Below are 18656 nucleotides of genomic sequence, written 5' to 3'. Positions count from 1 at the left end.
GAGAGAGACGTTGCCTAGGTATGTGCCCTTGACCAGGAATTGAACCCGCGACCTTTTGGTGTATGGGAAGATTCTCCAACCAGCTGGCCACCTGGCCAGGGCCCTTCACCTTTAAAGGCTATGCGGTTGGAGAGCGGGCTGCTCTGGGTCTGGTTTTCTTCAATGATAATCATGGGAAGGTAGAGATGGGCAGGAGGTGGGGAGGGGGAAGGTTTGGAGAGGAGGGCCAGTGTCCCCTCTTAAAACAGAATCTCTTCTTCCAGCAAGTTTGCACACGCTTCCATGCTTCCTTCCTCTTCCTCCGCCGCAGATAAACAATCGCTTTGCTTTGCAGCACCAGTTCTCAGGAAGCCCAGCTCAGATATGTCCTCTGTGAAGCCTGCTGACTCCCCCTGCCTCTTCCCCAGCTATAGTTACCAGAAGGACCTGACCTCAGAGAAGCCATCCCAGCAGGCTGGGGATGTGACTGACAGCCCCCTTTGGGGTTTGGTGGGTGCCCTGGGAGGGGCCTCGTTTCCCGGGGTGACCCTAACACAGCTTCCCCATGCGACGCTCTTGCAGTCAGGACTTGTCAGCTTCCCTTGTCGGGTGGTCGCCGTGGCTGTCTCGGGTACATTTCACATTCCCACAGAGTTCACACTCACGGAGTGTTATAACAATCGCAATTACTGGGTCATTGGGGGCTTACGTTATGCCAAACTACGTTATGTGCTTTAGAATTAGAGAGCTCAAGAGTATTCACTGTTCATATTTCTTCTTTTGTGATTTTTCTGTTCACATACTCTTGCCCATTTTTATAGGAACAATGTATGTTCCTTTATTTATAAATTAGAGTGGCCACCTATTTTATTTTATTTATACATAAATTATTTACTACACTAATCAAGTTAAAATACTGGTAAGCAAAACAGATAATTAAGATCACCTGTAAACCCACAAACCAGAAAGAATCAATGCTGACATTAAAAGAACGTTGGTCCACATTCCTGCCTCTAGCAATAGGTGTTGGTGTGTGTGTTTACAACTGGATCACATAGTAGTGTTACGTGTTCATAAGGACTCGCGGGAAGGACTCATGATCTGTCGGCATGTGAGCTGAGACAGCACAGAGCCGTGAAGAGGGAAAACGGAGGCTCCCTTTTGCCCTCACCCCCCCAGTCCTATGGGTGACCAGTGTTGAACGTCTGGTGTATATTTCTGGATTTTTATAGTTTTTAAAAAAATACCATAAATGTTATCATACTATACATATGCTTACGCAGTTGGCTTATTTTGATGAACAGCGGGTTGTGGAGCTCATTCCTTGGAAGTGTTTTCTTTCTGAGGATTATATGGTATTCCACAGTAAAATTACTACAGCGTATTTTATTTAACCTACATTTTGAATGTTACCATTTTTCATTGTAATACACAATGCTGCAATGAACTATATTCTTGGATGATATTTTTGACTGCACATGTGATTATTTCTGCAGGACGAATTCCAGGAGGTAGAGTCACTGGCCCCAAGGATGCCCTCAGACGGTCTTCATAAAGAAGTGTGCATGTCCTCCCATTTCCTCAGGGTATGGTAGGGTGCCCATTTCCTCCACCCTGCCAATGTTGGGCATTTTTCAATTTTTGCTAGTCTGCTTATAATGGACAATGTTACTTTTCCCTACCCTGAATTTCCCTTGATTCTGGTAACAGAGGCTGATTTTGCAAATAGCTCTACCTTCCCCTCAGTGTGTGTGAGTAGGTGCCAGGTGGGTACTGTTTCCCTAGAATTTACATCTGAGCAGAGTTCACTGTGGAAGCAGGTGGCACTGTCCAGATGAGACCAACATCCTCCCTCTCCCAATCCACCTCATTTCCTGCAGTTTCTAAGGTCCTCCAATGTCCCCTTGTATTAGTTAGATTTGAGAAGATTCTCCTTTAATAACTTATGGACTTGATACCTATTCTAGGGCAGATCTTTGACAAACTTATTTTTTCTGTCATTATTGGTTGATCAGGCTTTTCTATCTCTTTTGGAGTCAATTTTGAAAAATTTTACTTTCCTAGGAAATCATGTTATTGGTGTGCAGCTGTAACACTGTATTTTCTTCTATTTTTTTGGTAATAATTTATGTGTCTATATTTATGTCCCCCTCTCAAACCTCACTCTGGGATTTTCTTTTATCAGTTAGGGTGACTTCAGCTGGAAAACAGGAAATCATGAATCAAATGGGCTTAAACAGTAAGGAAATGTACTATCTCACATAATAAAAAGCCCAGAGACAGGGCGTCCTGACATTTCCTGGGCTCTGCCCTGGGGCAGTGGCAGGAAGGTGACAGCAGTTCTGTTGTGCACACCCGGACAGCTAGAGAAGCGGGAACCACTGCCTCTCCGACGCGTCTCTTTCTTAAGCACGAGGAAGCCTTTCTCAGCAGCCTTCCCATCGCGTTGTAATTGGTCAGCCCGGGTCTCACGTCCAGCCCTGAACAATCACTAGGGAGAGTATGAGGCGACCGGCCGCAACTTAGCTGCATCATTTCGAGTGGAATGATCCTTGGAGAGCCAATCACCGAGGTTGCCATATCTGATGATTTTTTTAAAAAAAATATGTTTTTATTGATTTTCAGAGAGAGGGGAAGGGAGATAGAAGCATCACTTGGCTGCCTCCTACAGGCCCCTCACTGGGGACTGAGCCCGCAACCCGGGCATGTGCCTTGACCAGGAATCGAGCTGGTGATCTCTTGGTGCACAGGTCGAAGCTCAACCACTGGGCAACACTGGCCAGGCCATATCTATTGCTCTCAATCAGACTTTCCAAAGGTTTGTCTGTCTTATTAGTCTTGTCACAGCTTTTTAAAAAATAATGTGTTTTATTTTATTTTTTTCCATCATCATTTATCCCCATCACAGCTTTTGACTTAATGATCAAGTCTTTGCCTTTCTTTGTTTCCTAACTTACTCGGTCTTATACTTTACTTAGATTTACTATATTACTCATTTATTTCTAAACTTCTGTTTTTAAACAAATTCACTAAAACTATAACTTCTCCTCTTAATGCTATTTTGGCCAAGTCTATTAGATTTTTGATACACACTCTTGTCATTATTTGTTTCTAAGTAATCTATAACTTTAGTTTTATTTTCTTCTTAACTCAAGGTTTATTTAGAAGAGTGATTTATTTTGTTTATTTTCACTATCTCTTTTGTCATTTTCCACCTTCATTGCACAGTGGTGTGGTTTGTATGATTTGTCTGCATGATGTCTTTAATTGTATATGTGAAGACAATGATTTATTTAGTTTTTAAATAGATTTTATTTTCTACTAAAGTAACACACATATAATTTGAATTATGTAATAGAACACAAGGCTATAGCAAGCAATAGCTGTTCCTTGCCTTTCCCTTGCCCAGTGCTGTGCTCAAAGGCAATAATTTTCAACAACTTAAACTATGTCTTCTGTTAATTTACATTCATATTTCCAAATAATACAACATGCGCCCTTTTGACTCGTCAGTATTAGATACTATCCCTTTGGTTTCCTGCTATGGACGGTGAGGCCCGTTCTTATCACAGCGCGCGGGCTCCCAGCCCCCTCGCCCAGCCTCCTGTCCAGCATTGTCACAGCTTCAGAAACACTTGTCCCCGAGGCAGTCTTCTCTGATTACATTTCCTTTCCTAAGCAAGATTTTCCTTCTAGAGATAATAACTGCTTCATTTTTGTCATTTGCTTAGTTTTCTATGTGCCTATTTTTACCTTTTCCCAAATTTTTCAAAAACATTCTGAAGGAGTATATTACTATTTCCCACGTGGTCAAATGACCAATTTTTCAGTTTCTCTCTCTTTTTTCCTTCTCTCTCTCTCTTTCTTTCTTTCTTCTTTCCTTCCTTCCTTCCTTCCTTCCTTCCTTCCTTCCTTCCTTCCTTCCTTCCTTCCTTCCTTCCTTCCTTCCTTCCTTCCTTCCTTCCTTCCTTCCTTCCTTCCTTCTCTCCTTCTCTCTCTCTCTCTCTCTCTCTCTCTCTCTTCTTTCTTTCTTTCTTTCTTTCTTTCTTTCTTTCTTTCTTTCTTTCTTTCTTTCTTTCTTTCTCTCTCTCTCTCTCTCTCTCTCTCTCTCTCTCTCTCTCTCTCTCTCTCTCTCTCTTTCGCCATTAGCAAGAAGCCTCTCCTGGGGTTCTCTGTCTTTTGACACTAATTTATATGGTTTGCTCTCTTGGGACCCTGCAGGCTGCTGTCTGGGACTCCCCTTCATCTGTCTTTTGTACTAAACCCCATTTCCCTCGAATCTTCCATCTTCTAATTTCTTGGTTTACTTCCCTGCTTGGCTGGAGTGCGTTTGACAGGTGTCCTGAAAAAGAGTGCAAACGTCATGGTGCGCACCCCATAGTCATCGACTCGGGCTGAACTCACCGATACCTGCTGTCTGGTTCAGTTTCTCCTGAGCATTAAACTCTGGTGGGGGAAGAGTAGTTACCTGGAAACACCTAGTCCCCTGAGTGGGAGAAAGGCCCTAAGAGTCTGACTTTCCAGCTATGCTCTTATTTCTAAAACCATTTCTGATCCATCTCTTGGGTTGAACCTAATCCCTCTGATTCCGGAACCTTCCCTGGGGTCTTCCAGGAGAATTGTCCTGCTTCTCATCAGCAGTCCCCTCTTTAGGAAAATAAAATCAGTTCCCTATAACTGATTTTTTTTATAACAACATGACCAAAATTTGTGGACATCCCACTATTCCTATGTAGATACTAAACAAAATATTGTTCACTGGTTGAATATGAGACACCTTTATCTCTTAATCTGTTTATCCTAATCAGACTTGTCAAAGGCCTATTTTATTGCTCTTTTCACAAAATTAGCTTTGGTTTTCTGATCAAGGCTTTTTTATTTGCTTTCTATATTGTGCATTGTACGCTCTTCTACATTCATAATAATTTTTAGTCTTTACTAATCCCCTTTGTTATTTCTGATACTTTTGCATTTTTTCAATACCAAGAAATATGTTTAGATTTAAAGTCACCTACAAGACCAGTCTCTCTGTTTACTGTTCTCCTGTGTCCACTGGGATTAAATATTCCTTATCTTTTCTTTATTTTTAGGAAGGCACAATTTCATCAGAGTATTTAAATTATACAGGAATTTATATCAACAAGATTACTTAAGACTTCTCATCAAATGCCTTGTAACATACATTTCTATAACTTTAAGTCAGATAACCCCATAATTTATGATTTCCACATATCCATGGGCAATCTCCGCCTTTAATAGACCATGCTTTGGATATCAAGTCTAAGAACTCTTTGCCTAGCACTGAATCCCCCCAAAACTTCTCCTGTATTTTTCTAAAACTTTTATAGTTTTAGGTCTTATATTTAAGTCCATGATCCATTTTGAGTGCATATTTTGAGAGGTATGAGACTTGGGAGTGTTAGGGGTAGAGGTCCATCTCAACTCATTTCACGTTTTAGATTCTTATTGGGTTGGCCAAGACTCACCTTCCTCTCCAGGGGCTGCTGGGTCTCTCAGGCCACATGGGCTGCAGGGCTCACCGCCTCACTGCCTCCCCACACCCATACGCAGCCTGCGCTGGGTTCTGTGGGGCCACCTGCACAAGAACACACGCCTCTCAGATAATGGAAACTTTCCTGCAAATGCTTATTTTTTGAGAATGACCTGCCCTCTCGGGCCATGCTGCTAATATGTCTGCTTTGCTCTGTGGTTTTACATGGCTGAAGGGTCAGGCTGGCCCTCCCCCGCCTTCACGCAGAACCACCTTCCTCATTTCTGATGCCTCTCTCATCTCCCTGCAACCACTGAGGGCCTGGGGGACATGATGGGTGGTAGTGGGGGAGCCGAGGGTGATCCCTGTGAGGAGACGATGGCCCTGCCACTGCGAAGCCACTATCAAAGGGCAGACGTCACAGGCAGGGACAGTGGTTCCCAGGAAGCCACTGGGCACTGGAGGAGATGCTGCGACCTCCATGTCAACCCTCTTCCTGGGTCTCCTCAGGTTTTCAGGCTGCCCGATGCCTCCTGTCTCCAGTATCCTCGGGATCAGGGCCTTGGGCTAAGCCTGAGCCTGGGCTCCCCACTGGGTCCTCTGGAAACTCGCTCTTTCTCCCTCTCCTCTTTCCCAGGGGACTCTGCCTCATACTCAGATTCCCTCTAACATCACAGTCTCCGAGTGCGGCAGCTGAGACACGGGTCCGAGAACTTGTGTGCAGATTTGTGTGGGCCCTGGGTAGTTGGAGTTCAGGAAAGACTCAGCTGATATCTGACTTGGTGCGGTCAGTGTCCTCTTGCCCCATGTCCTGCCGAAGTCTTGTCACCAGACACAGAAAGTGTGGAGCAGGATGGGCAGGCCCCTGAACTCCCATTGGTGCCCTCACAGTGGTGACCTGTGCAGCCTTCAGGCAGCTTCTCCCTCTGTCCTCCGTTGCTCACTGGTGAAGGGCACAGTTGTGGCCTGGCCTCCCCCAGCGTGTGCGGGGGGCCCGTGGGATGGATGCCAGACAGCCACAGCTTCGGAAGCTCTCTGAGCTCCCCGGGGATTCTGGAATGATTGGCAGTGTTGTCATTTCACCCACAGCCTTCAGGACCCAGGTGACCTGGAACCACTGTGGCCAGATCTGAACGATGGAAGCCAATCAGAGTTGAAACTAGGCCCCAGATGTGAGGAGAGGAGACAGTTAGACTTACTTCCTCTTTTCTAATTTGAGAGGTTTCATGTTGATGAAATCAGGGTGAGTGAGGCTGCGAAGACCTTCACAGTCACCATGAAGCTGAGCGGTGTTGTCGCGGCCGGCGCCCGCCTCTCTCCTCCGGTGCTCTGGGCAGCCCAGGTGCTGCTGGGTGAGTAACAGGCTTGGACACTGCTGGGCACAGAGGTGCCTGCCTGGGGAGAACCCAACGGGAAGGGATGTGGGCCTTGGAGGGGCAGTGCTTAGGAGGATGTGAGTTGCAGGACTGAGCGGCTCTTTCTGGGCATGAAAACCTTCCAGCCTTTCCCGTTACCTCGTTCATCTCCTTGACTGCGATGCCCTCTTTAGTGACAACTTCAGCTCTGTTCTGGCGTTTTGCAGATGAAGCGTCACTCACAGTGCTCACAGTCTGGCTGCTACTGGGTCACTTTGACCCAGGCAGTGACGTCTGTACCCAAGGGCCTTCGTACACTTTTTAGTTCCTACCCTGCTGGACTTTGCTGCTGCTGGTCACTCATTCCCGCCTGGCGTCCGGCGCTCCCCAGGCCCTCTCCCATCATGTTCCTCTTGCCCTCCTTTACCTCTTGGTCCCTTTGGTGGTTCCCTTAAAGCCTGCGTCTCCTGTGGTGCTTCCTCGCCTCCTACTGTTCTTTCTTCTTGCTCTCTCCCCAGCTGCTCTCAAGACATCTCCACCTGCATGTCCCAGGTACCGTAGCACCACGTGGCCAGAGCTCATCTGTCCCCTTCCTGCCCCTCTCCCTTCCATCTCTTACCCAAACACCCAGTCACTGGCTTGGGGGACTCTCCCTCGGCCATGCTGCGGAGACAATCAGTTATCATTGTCCTTGGAGCTGCCCCTCCCCGAGATGTAAGGAATGCCGTGTGAGGACAACAAGCCCTCGTCATTCCTGACTTGCGCTGGTCCAGTGATTTCCCAACTGATCTCCCTGCCTGTCTTGTGTCCTTGAAGTGAGTTCTGCACTTGTCCAGCCCATGCTCCTTCCTGTGGCACGAAGGACCTCCAGCCAACATGGCCCCCAGGTCCCCTCTGCAGCCTCTTCAGTCCCCTGAGCCCAGCAGGTGATGCTCCAGCAAACCCCAGCTGCTTAGAGTCACTCATCCTCACGTCAGACACTTACTTGCTCCCTCTGCGGAAATGAGCGCCATGGCCCCTGTTCCTGCCTCGCTCCTTTGGGCATCCTTAAACCCTCAGCCTAGGTGGCACCTTCCCCAGGAAGCTGTCCACGGGCTCTCCTCTGCTCCGATCGCCGCCTGACACCTTTTTCCTGTCACTTCCTTCCTTGAGCAGAAACAATGAGCATGTGGGCCTGTGCCACCCACTCAACAGTTATTTGTAGGTGGAGTGAGGCCTTTCATTTTTGTCTTTTAACCTCATCTTACCTGTCTTTGAATTCTTGGCACCTGCATGTCCCCCACAGTAATGTTGTTGAATCGTTTTACTGAATGCACAGAGGCAGGACCGGGTGGCCAGTGTGTGGCCGGAACTCCAGACACTGTGGTTCCACCCTCCTTCTACTAACAATGTCACTCTGGAAAAGTCACTTTTTATATCTCTGGATTTGGTTTTCCTATTCACAAAATGAGAACACTGATACCTACCATGTAGTTTTCTGAGTGAAAGAGCCTGGCAGCCCAACCAGATTTTATGTCAAAAAGGAGAAGAGGTTGAGTCCTGCCGAGTGACAGCGGAGGAACCGAGAGGACAGCTGAGGGGGTGGAGGCTAGGAGAGGGTCTGAGGACAGCACCTGGGCCTGGCCCAGGAGAATTAGGAAGTAGGGAGGGGCCTCACTGAGGGAAGTGACACGGTCAGAGGAAAGTATGGGGCCTTTGGGAGGGAAAGGGTGGAAGGGAGGGCAGGGGGGATCGGCGAAGAGTGAGCACATGGCTGTGAGGCCAGAGTGGGGAGAGGACTCGGAGCGTCACGGAGGAGGGAGAAATGGGATTACCTTGCCTGGGTCAACCATGGAGTGAAGAGGTGGGCTGAGGAGATTCGGCGAGAAATCCATAACTCTAACTCTCAACCCAGAAGCAAAGAAGGAATTGCTCCACAGTGACCAGGGTTTGGGGACAGAAGGACAGGGAATGGCACAGTTCAAGGGACAGAGGACATCAGGGTAGAGAAGGAAGGAGATCAGCTGGGCACTGAGAGCCCCAGTGGGTAGATGGTCAAGACAAAGAGCCGGGCAAACTTGGGACAATGAAAGTTCCCGAGCGAGGCGGAGGTCAGGTCTGAACAGTGATTTTGGACTCAGACATACCTGACTTTCTCACTCCATTCCCAACCCCTTTTAAACTTTGGGTAAGTTAACTGAGTGTTCTAGGCCAGTTTCTTAAAGATTTATAAGCTGGGGGTGGAATCACACTCCTGGGAATCTCGTGACGATGAATGAAGGAGCGTGTGGAAGAGCTCGCCTGCCCACACGGGCGCACACCGGCCACGGCAAGCGCTGACCATCTCCCTTCCCTCCTGCCCTGTGTCGGCTGGCTCTGGGTCATCAATGACTGTGGTCTCTGGTTCCCTGTGTCCGCGGCAGCTGGATGTCATGCTGGTGAGTCCACCATCCTGCCATTCTCTCCCTGCCTCTTCCCTGAACCACAGCCCATTCACTGAGCACCTGGATGCCTCTGAGAGACGCACGTGGGTCTGTTGAGGAAAAGGCTTTGGCGTCTTGCTATTCTCACTCCAACAGGGGGGCTTCCCCAGGAGGAGGAACCCGGTGGAGGGCACTTTCCTGTCCTTCTCAGTCACAGCATCATTTTCTGGTTCTCCTCGGACCCTGCCCTCCTTAGCTGCCAGCTTTGAGGCCCTGCAGTGTGAAGGACCCGCCAGCACCCGGGACAGCGGCTGCCACATGAAGAGAGAACTGAGGGGTTCCAGGGAAGTTGACTTCCAGGCCAAGGGCTACACTTTCAGCCAACCCTTCCATCTTACTGTGTCCTACGGTGAGGTGCTGGGAGGGACTGGCGGGAGCAGGCTTACTCTTCTCTCATCTCCCAAACCCCTCCTTCCAGCCCACAGCCCCCATGGGGAGGTGCCCCAGGAAGCTGGCATAGGACACCCCTCCTCCCATATCTTCAGCCCCCAGGCCAGGGTGCCTTCAGGTCCGGACTCTAGGGAAGTTGGGGTGAGAGATACCTAGACCCTCAGAGAAAGTTTAGGGGTCTGTTGTGGGCAGCACTGAGTGGGTTCCCATGAAGGTGTGGACAACACTTTGCTCTTGCTCTGGGTCACAGATTGGCTGATTCTCCAAGGCCCAGCCACTCCCATATTTGAAGGGGACCCACTGGTTCTGCGCTGCCAGGCTTGGCAAGACTGGCCACTGACCCAGGTCACCTTCTACCGAGACGGCTCAGCTCTGGGTGCCCCCGGACCTAACAGGGAGTTCTCGATCACCGCAGTGCGAGAGGCAGACAGTGGGCATTACCACTGCAGTGCCACCTTCCAGAGCCCTGGTCCCAGAAGCCCAGAGACGGCGTCCTCTGTGGTGGTCACAGTCCAAGGTGAGAGCTTGAGGCAGTGTCGTGGTGTCAGAGCAGGGAGAGGGGCAGGCTCGCTGCAGACCGGCCGAGCCTTCCCAGCCATGCGTCTCCCCCAGCCCCATCCCCCACAGAGCCCCCTTGCTTCCAGCCCTCTATCCCATGCATCCAGTATCCACTGATTGGGCCTCTGGACTATTGTCACACTCGCCCATCACGAGCTCTCATCTGGTCCTGTTCACACGAAGACAGAAAGGCTCTGATGGAACTTCTGAGAGGCGCTCTGATGGTGGTGTGACCTCAGGAGGCCTGAGCCCGTCCTTCTCACCTGTCTCCCCTCAGAGCTGTTTCCAGCCCCAGTGCTCAGAGCCACACCCTCAGCGGAGCCCCGAGAGGGGGGTGCAGTGACCCTGAGCTGCCAGACAAAGCTGCCCCTATGGAGGTCAGCCGCACGCCTCCTCTTCTCCTTCTACAAGGACGGCCGGGCCCTGCGCAGCAGGGGCCTGTCCCCGGAGCTGCAGGTGCCCGTGGCTTCAGAGGCCCACTCTGGGTCCTACTGGTGTGAGGCTGCCACAGAGGACAACCAAGTTTGGAAAAAGAGCTCCAAGCTGGAGGTCAGAGTGCAGGGTAGGTTGTGTGTCTGTTCATGTGTGTAAAACAGGGGGCAGGACGGTTGGCTCCTCAGCTGGGGTTGGGTGTGTGCAGGTTCCCAAAGGACACAGAGGAGGCAGGAACAAGGAGACAGGCCCCTGGAGATGGTGAGAGTGCAAAGAGGGGGCTTCTCCCTCAGAACACAGTGACAGCTCACCAACCCAGGATCCCAGCTGTCTCCACAGATCCTGCCTACGCGCCTTACACTCGGGAGAGGAGCTCTGGGCGCTTGTGGGAAACCAGCATGCAGATGCGGACGAGGAGTCTGGGGTCCACGTTCAGCCCGGGCCCCTGTGAAGGCTGCTCTGACCCAGACACAGAGGAGGGGTTCAGGGTAATGGGGACGTGAAGCTAGGTTGTAGGAAAATAATGGAGGGACAGGAGAGAGTCACCCTGAGGAGGAGGTGATGTGAGGGGCCAGCAGAGTGTCTCCCAAGCCCTGGAGGCTGCACAGGTGAGGAATTACATGAGAGCCACACACAGTGAGGAGGCTGCAAATATCCCACAGGGCAGGTGCCACCCCTCATGCAGGGAACCAAGGAGGAGCCTTGCTGTCCACAGCCCTCCGCTGACCAGGCCTCACCATAGAAGGTTTTCAGGTTTGGACCAAGAGGGACACTAGGCCCTCAAGTCTCTGCTGCTGTGAGCCCCACAGCCTCTGTCAGAGAATAGGAAAGACTGACCAGGAAGGTGAGGGAGGGGCCAGGGCCAGGCTTCAGATATCACTAGTGTGTGTGTCTCCTGCCCCACAATCTAGGTTCCTCAAGTTCTGGCGCACTGCCCACCTGGAGCCCTCCTTCTTTGAAATCAGCAGCTCCAGGAACAGCAGCTGTGGAGCCCCCCAAGCCTCTGCCTCCACCCCCCAGCCCTTCCTCGGAGGGTCCAGGCCACCCCTCTCCTCTGCAGGTGCCTGACCCTCACCTGCACCACCAGATGGGCCTTCTCCTCAAACAGATGCAGGATGTGCGAGCTCTCCTTGGTCACCTGGCCATGGAGCTGAGGAACTTGTCTGGCCACCTGAAACTAGAAACCAGGAAGGGCCCTGCCAAACAGGGGTGAAGGGTTCACCCGCAGTGCCGCTCAAGCACCCCAGTAGACCGAGCTCTCCTGCTTCTCTCTTTCTGTCCTGTACACGTGCACGGAGAATTCTTAGAGCAGTCTAGAGTCTTGTTAGAGTGGGGGGTAGGTGAGTGTAAATAAACTTGTACCAAATGGAGTTGTGCTATGCCGTGCACCCTCTCTCACTGAGGCGACGTAACCTGAATCCTCTCCGGGCCAGTAGTCGCCTTCTGTTGCCCAGCCGGTCAGGTGACTGGAGAGAAGCAAAGAGATGGGCTTAGTGCCAGTCTTCATCAGACAACCCTGCCCAGGGGACACTGTCAGCTGGGGGAGGGGTGCCACTGTTTAGTGAATAGGACACAGGGTGCTGCTAAACATCCTACAATACACAGAGCAGCCCCACCACAAAGGATTCTCTGGCCCCAAGCGTCACTGGTACGGAGGAGCAAAACCCCACTCTCCCCATTTCAGCCTCGCTCAGCCACGATTGATTGAATAGGCTCTGGCACTGAGCTGCCTCTGCTCCTGCTGAGTGGGGGATCTGTGAGGTATACACACAAGTCAGTGTCCCTGCCCATGAAGCAGTGAGCACCCTACCCAGGAAACAGCTGAAGCCGGAAAGTCCCCACAGGGTCCTCTGGACTCAGAAGCCTATGGGCCAGCCCATGTCGCTAGAGCTGCAATGATTTGTTTTTATGACTTTGTCTCTGAACTATTTTTCTTTAAAAGCATATGTAAATCTATTTGGGTCCATAATAGTACTTCTCCTGTGCTTGGATGGCTACCGTACCTTCTCAGGCAGTGAGCCAGACGACAGGTGCACAGTCGCCTCTGGTCAGAGGGTCTGCACATGGTTCCACATGGACCTCAGCCGTGGCCTCCCAGGCCCGGGTGGACTTATTCACTTCCTCTCTCTTTGTGCCGATTATTCTGATCCACGGTGATTTACAAAAGATGTGACCCCCTCAGACACATCACAAAGAAACAAGGGGATGGGTCCTAGCAGGTCACTCAGTGGGTTAGAGCATCGATCGTCCTGATATGACGAGGTTGCAGGTTCGATCCCTGGTTAAGGCACATACAAGAAGCAACCAATGATGCATGAGTAGGTGGAATAACAAATCTATTTCTCTCTCTCTCTTTCAAATCAATTTTAAAAAAGAAACAAGGGAAAAAAGTCATGCTGGATGTTAAAGTGGTCGTTTTATGAAGTGATATTGGGAAGCTCTTGACACAGTGCCCGTCACGTGGGAGTGAGCTGGTGTCCTGGTCCTTGGCACCCCCCACTATTCACAGACTCTTATCAGATGATGGCATAGCTTGTCCAGAAATGAGGTCATGATAGGCTTCAAAGAACTGCTTGGGTAACAAGTGGTAATTGCTAAATTTCTGTGTGGCATAGAAATTAAGAGTTAGAAATTCTGTGGGGAAAAATACCGGATGCAGAAAAGACCCAACTTGGGAAAAATGTGGAGGAGAGCCAAGAATAAAGAAATGCTGGGGGTGCGAGGGAGGAGGGATTTTTCAAGTCAAACTCTGAGCACTGTGATATGAGCCTGTGGGTGATTCAGTGGGTTGAGGGGAGGTTGCACGCTTTGTGAAGTTTGGGTGTAGTTGGATTTCTTGTGGAATCTGGTGAAGAGGCTGAGGTCTGTGTTCTGAGGGAAGAGAAGCCAAAAGAGAGGCAGCCGGTGTAGACTGAGGGCACAGCTGACGAGGTGTCACATTCCTACCACAGAGGAGGCCCTGGCCGGGGTCAGACCTCTGGGGCAGGCTGTGGGTGATGTGGGAGCCAGGAGGGATATGGGGGTGCAGGCAGTTCATGGTCCCTGCTCCCCGGATCTGGTCCTTTCCTCCCCGCCCCAGCTCCCGAGCACCTAATTAAGGGCCTTCCAGACCCTCATGACACTATCTCTCATTTATCAAAAGCTGCTCTCAGAACAGGATCTGAAGGGACCAGCATAAATGAAATGATCAATCAACTTTCCTGAGAGGTATTCGAATTTTTAACAAGGACCAGCACCTGAAGAGGCACTAAGAGGGAATTAATTCTCAGAGTGGAGCTGTGGGTGTCCCCAAGAAAGAGGGGAAGGACCATCATCAACAAAGTTAGGGCTGTCTGATAATCTCCCTCCTGCCAGCGTTCCCAGGGAAGGAGGTGCTCCATGCTAACAGCCACAGGGGGGACAGGAGACTGTCCAAGGAGATATACTATCAGGATGGAAAATTCATTAAGTATTTACCTGAGGATTCAGGCTCCCTGTTGCTCAGGGTAGGATCACATGGCTTGAAAAGAAGTGGAAGTCGTAACAGAGGTGTTTCTGAGGGGCTGATGCAGTGACTTCTCTGCACAGGTGAGGGGTGCAGCCAGAGTGGCTGGGAAGGGGTGGGGGATGGACAGAAGGAAGGCAGGCTCCAGTGAGTAGAGGTGCCACAGGGCGAGGTCACTGTGATGGGTAGGAGAGAAGGGTTTAGGGTTTTGGGGAAGGAAGAAAGAAGGGGACCCTGGAGTCCTGTCTTCCTGTCTGCTCACCTGTGGGAGGGTGTGAGCCCTGGACACAGGGGACCCACTGTCAACCTCACTAAGCCTCACACCAATGTCTGTCCTCAGGGAGTGAGCAGGAGAAAGGCCCTGGGTGGGCCTTGAGGTCATGAGGGTGTGTCTTCCTCAACTGAGGCTCATAGGGCCAGCTGGACAGCAGATGGCAGGGTCACCTGGGGGAACCTGGTCTGCAGGGACAGGCTATGCTCAGCAGGTCTCCTCCACAGGGGTTGGGGCTGGCCTGAGATTCGAGGTGCTCTCTGAGTGGTAGGTGGGGCACCTTGAGGGTTGACTCATATCCAGCCTGTCTCCTGCTCCCTCCAGCCCACCATCTACAGGAGTTAGGAGCAGCTGAGAGAGGCAGTGATGTCTGCCTGTGCTGGGTGGTCAGCACTGGCCCTTCTCTTCCCTCCCCCCCAGGCAGCATCTCCATCTCTGTGCAGCAGCTGCAGGCAGGTCTGTCATGTGGACACTGGTGGCCCTCCTGCTCCTGGGTGAGTCCGTGAGGAGGCAGGGGGCTTGGGGTGTGTGTGTGAGTATGTGAGTGAGTGTGTGTGTGTGTGTGTGTGAGTGTGTGTGTGAGTGTGTGTTTGGGGGATATGCAATCCTCGACTCCAAACAGTTCATTATCTTGGAGGGGGAAATAGGAGGGGCTTTCTCAGAGCTGGGGAAACTGAGGCAGAAGAAAAACAGGGCTGGATTCCTGTGACTCTCTTCTGTGGTGGAGAGAGCCCCTTCCTTTCCTCTCATCTCTGGCATTTTCCTTCCTCCCTTCTTTAATTCCTGTTTTGCAGCTCCGAGCAGTGGACAAGCTGGTGAGTGTGACCCATCCCTCATTCCAATTTTCGGCACCTTCCGCACCAACCCCTGAGTGGCCTGCTTGGGTCTCCCCACTTCTTGGTTGTTCTGGGAGAGTCTTTTCCCCTCCGCCCGCCGCCGTCCTGTGACAGCTTACCCACAGGCACTTAGGCATGTCTACTAACTGTGGGATGGGTTAGTGATGTGGGCTGGGTCGTGGGACCTGAGGTTTTCTGAGATTTCCCAAACTCAGAGCACACATTTGGGTGCCCCACCTTGACCCTCTTTTCCACATGGCCCCTCCCCCACCCTTTCAGCTGCTCTGGAGAAGCCCACTTTGTCTCTGCACCCGCCCTGGACCACCATCTTCAAGGGGGAGCGGGCAACCCTGCGGTGTGATGGGTACCACCCCCTGGTCGTGGAGCTCCGGCCCATCAGCACCCTCTGGTACTTGGGCCACCTGCTGCTTCCCTCCCACGGGAAGAGCATTGAGGTACAGACCCCAGGAGTGTACCGGTGCCAGACGCGGGGAGCGCCGGTCAGTGACCCCGTCCACCTCTCTGTGTCCAATGGTGAGTGTCTGCGGGCGGTGGGGGTGCAGCAGCCGGCTCCTCGATGATACTGGCACTGGCTGTCCTGTGGGAGGGGACACTGGGCCACTCCCATTGGGGCAGGGAAAGGGGGGCTATCTTGAATCTTGGGATGGGGTTCATGGTGCTCTGTGAGATATGCAGTAAGGCTTGCCTGACCCAAAGGTCCCCTCACCCTCCTGACACAGGGGTGGCAAATAAGCACTCCTGTTTGTTTATGAGACCAGCTCTGAAGAGCAGAGGCTCTGAAGACCCGGGACACTGGTCAGAGAACTGGTGGGGAGGGGCAAAGGGAGAAAAGGCAGAGGTGAGGTCCCCGGGCAGGCTGTGCAGCTGGGGTTACTCTACATGGGTGCGCCTCTGTGCCTCCCACAGTAAAGCAGGAACAGTAAGAGCATCTACCTCTGGTTGTTGTGAAGATCGAAAATGAATGATGACCTTTTGTTAAAGCAAACAGGCAGCAGCTGACCAGGGCGCTTTGTCAGAAGTCTACTGCAAACGTGCACGTGTGCATTTAGCAGTTAACTGAGAAACTGGCCCTGGGGATACTTACAGGGTTTAAAACAGAAAGAGAAATAACAGAAATTTGTTCATCAGGGCCCAGAATTGGCTACTTAGTGGGGAATATTACATTATCTGGGCCCCGTAGGCCACAGTTTGTTCAGAATTTAATGATCACTACTCAGGGCTCAGACTGACACACAAACCTCATCCCACTCAGTATTTCTTGGTTGGAAGTGACAGTGGGTCAGGTAGGGTACTGGCCGTGACAGATTGTGGTTACTGCCTGCAGAACTGAGGGTGCACACAGGGTGTGGCTCGTACCTGCAGAGTTTGTTCTCAGTGTAAAACACCGACAGTGCACCTCGCTCCTTCACGGCCATGTCAGTGTTGGCTGTGAGGATGGTGGTGATGGTAAACATGGGTGCTGTGGGAGATGCCTTGGCGGATGGGGGGCAGGGGAGCTTCCTGGAGGAGACAGGTCTCCATCTAGACCTGCAGGACAAGTGGGCTCCGACTAAATTGAGAGAAGGGGTCTTTCTGGCTGAGGAAGCAGCAGGAACAAGGCTCTGGGCTCCAAGCAGGGCCAGTTTCCCCAGCAGTTCACCTGCAGGGGAGTAGATAGTGGGGAGGTAAAGGAGACTGGGGCCGAGGGCAGGTAAGCAGAGAACAGGCAGGAAGGCCCTAAGCCATCCTGAAGAGGTGAGCCTGGATCCTGAAAGGCATTTCTCTTTGAGGCTGGAACCAAGGCTCAGTCTCAGGCACCTTCCTCTCCCAGGCTCTCCTGGTGCCTGCAGCTGGTGGGTGCGAGGGGAAGGGGGGCTGCTGCAGGAAGGGGGTGCGGGAAGAGCCGGGCCCCAGGGCTGTCTCTGGGAGCCGGCCGTCTGGTGACTGTCTAGACTGGCTGATTCTGCAAGCGCCCTACGCCGCGGTGTTCGAGGGCGAGCCGCTGGTGCTGCGCTGCCGCGGCTGGTACGACCAGGCGGTGCACAAGCTGCGCTTCTACCAGGACGGCCGCGCCCTGCGCTCCTTCCCCGCCGGCGCCAACTACACGGTGCCGCAGGCGCGCGCGGGCGACAGCGGGCGCTACCGGTGCTCGGGCACCCTGCGCCTGCCGGCCGAGAGCGCGCCCGTGTTCTCCGCCGAGGTGGCCGTCGCCGTGCAAGGTAGGCGAGGGCCGGGCCGGGATGCGCAGGGGGCCGGGGGCTCCGGGCTGGGCACCAGGCAAGGGGCCAGGCTTCGCGGTGGAGGCGCCTGACCCGCAGCCTGTGGCGGGCTCTCATCCCCACGCGCAGGGGGACCCACCCAGGGGGCGGGGGCAAGGGCGAGGGTCACTGTGGCGCCGGGCGCGGCGGGCGCAGCGACGCCGCTCCAGGCGGGGAGCTGAGCCCGACGTCCCCTCCCCCGCGGGCCCGTTGCCACCTTTCAGGAGCCTTTCCTCCCACCCGCGCTCGGTCCCCTGGCGGGCGAGGCGCCCTCGGGGGGCCCCGGCGGGCGAGCGGGTCGGGGCCCGGGCGGCGTCCCTGACCCCGCGCGCTCCCGCAGAGCTGTTCCCCGCGCCCGTGCTGAGCGCGGCGGGCGCGGGGGCGGGCGGCGTGGTCCTGCGCTGCGAGACGCGCCTGCACCCGCGGAAGCGCGCGCTGCGGCTGCAGTTCGCCTTCTACAAGCACAGCCGCCCCGTGCGCCGCTTCGACTGGGGCGCCGAGTACCGAGTCCCCGAGCCCGAGGCCGGCGAGCTGCAGGCCCACTGGTGCGAGGCGGCCACCGCCTCCCGCAGCGTGCGGAAGCGCAGCGCCCGGCTGCAGCCCCCGGCGCGCGGTAAGCGCCCCCGCGCCCGGCGCCCCGGAGCCCCGCCCGCCGCCCGCCGCCCGCCGCCCGCCGCCCGCCGCGGCCTGGCCCTTCCCCGTGACCAGCCCGGCCCCCGCACGCCCACAGGGTCGCCCCCCGACTCGCCCACCACCGCCCGGGGCCCGCAGGCCGCGCCCGGGGCGCCCGGGAACAAGCCGGTGTCTTTCCGAAAGCCCCCGCTGTCCACGCCGGTCCCGTCGGTGCCGTCCGTCTCTAACGCCACCTCCGCGGCGCTGCGGGTCGCGCAGGGCAGAGGCCGCGGCGCCGCCCCGGCCGGCTGCGCTCCGCCGGCGCCCCCGGAACGCCCCGCGGGGGCCCTGAAGCCCGAGGCCGACCTGCTGCTCGGGGAAATGCGGCTGCTCAGAGGCCTTCTGAGCCAGGTGATCCTGGAAATGCAGGACCCGGCCGCCCCGGCGCGCGGGGCAACGCTGGCGACCCCCGGGGCGCGCGGGGCCGAGCGCGCGGGAGCCCCGGAGGCGGGCGCGGCGGGGCGCTGA

General features: G+C 53.7%; 2 protein-coding genes across 2 annotated transcripts; both read left to right on the top strand.

Annotated features, from left to right (window-relative positions):
- Positions 1-6692: 6692 nt before the first annotated feature.
- On the top strand, positions 6693-12036 carry FCRLA (Fc receptor like A). The gene is made up of 6 exons (XM_081121283.1): positions 6693-6822; positions 9228-9242; positions 9484-9636; positions 9928-10194; positions 10513-10797; positions 11579-12036. Exons 1-6 carry the CDS (start codon positions 6747-6749, stop codon positions 11878-11880), a joined length of 1098 nt encoding a protein of 365 aa, XP_080977409.1. The 5' UTR covers positions 6693-6746; the 3' UTR covers positions 11881-12036.
- Positions 12037-14885: 2849 nt separating this feature from the next.
- FCRLB (Fc receptor like B) lies at positions 14886-18656 on the top strand (the record flags this gene model as incomplete). The annotated part of the gene is made up of 6 exons (XM_081121916.1): positions 14886-14916; positions 15217-15237; positions 15538-15792; positions 17211-17477; positions 17857-18129; positions 18247-18656. The coding sequence occupies 6 exons, from the start codon at positions 14886-14888 to the stop codon at positions 18654-18656; spliced, it is 1257 nt and encodes a 418-aa protein (XP_080978042.1).

Source organism: Miniopterus schreibersii (genome assembly GCF_964146895.1).
Source record: "Miniopterus schreibersii genome assembly, chromosome: 19".
Classification (NCBI taxonomy): Eukaryota; Metazoa; Chordata; class Mammalia; order Chiroptera; family Miniopteridae; genus Miniopterus; species Miniopterus schreibersii.
The sequence above is the reverse complement of the archived record's forward strand: the minus strand, read 5'-3'. Positions and strand labels throughout refer to the sequence as shown.

What these genes read in the sequence shown, in the direction of transcription:
- FCRLA (XM_081121283.1), top strand. Translation starts at nt 6,747, where the DNA reads ATGAAGCTGAGCGGTGTTGTCGCGGCCGGCGCCCGCCTCTCTCCTCCG. An exon ending in CCATCTTACTGTGTCCTACG is followed by an intron (nt 9,637 to 9,927) that starts GTGAGGTGCTGG and finishes TCTGGGTCACAG; the next exon opens with ATTGGCTGATTCTCCAAGGC. An exon ending in TGTGGTGGTCACAGTCCAAG is followed by an intron (nt 10,195 to 10,512) that starts GTGAGAGCTTGA and finishes GTCTCCCCTCAG; the next exon opens with AGCTGTTTCCAGCCCCAGTG.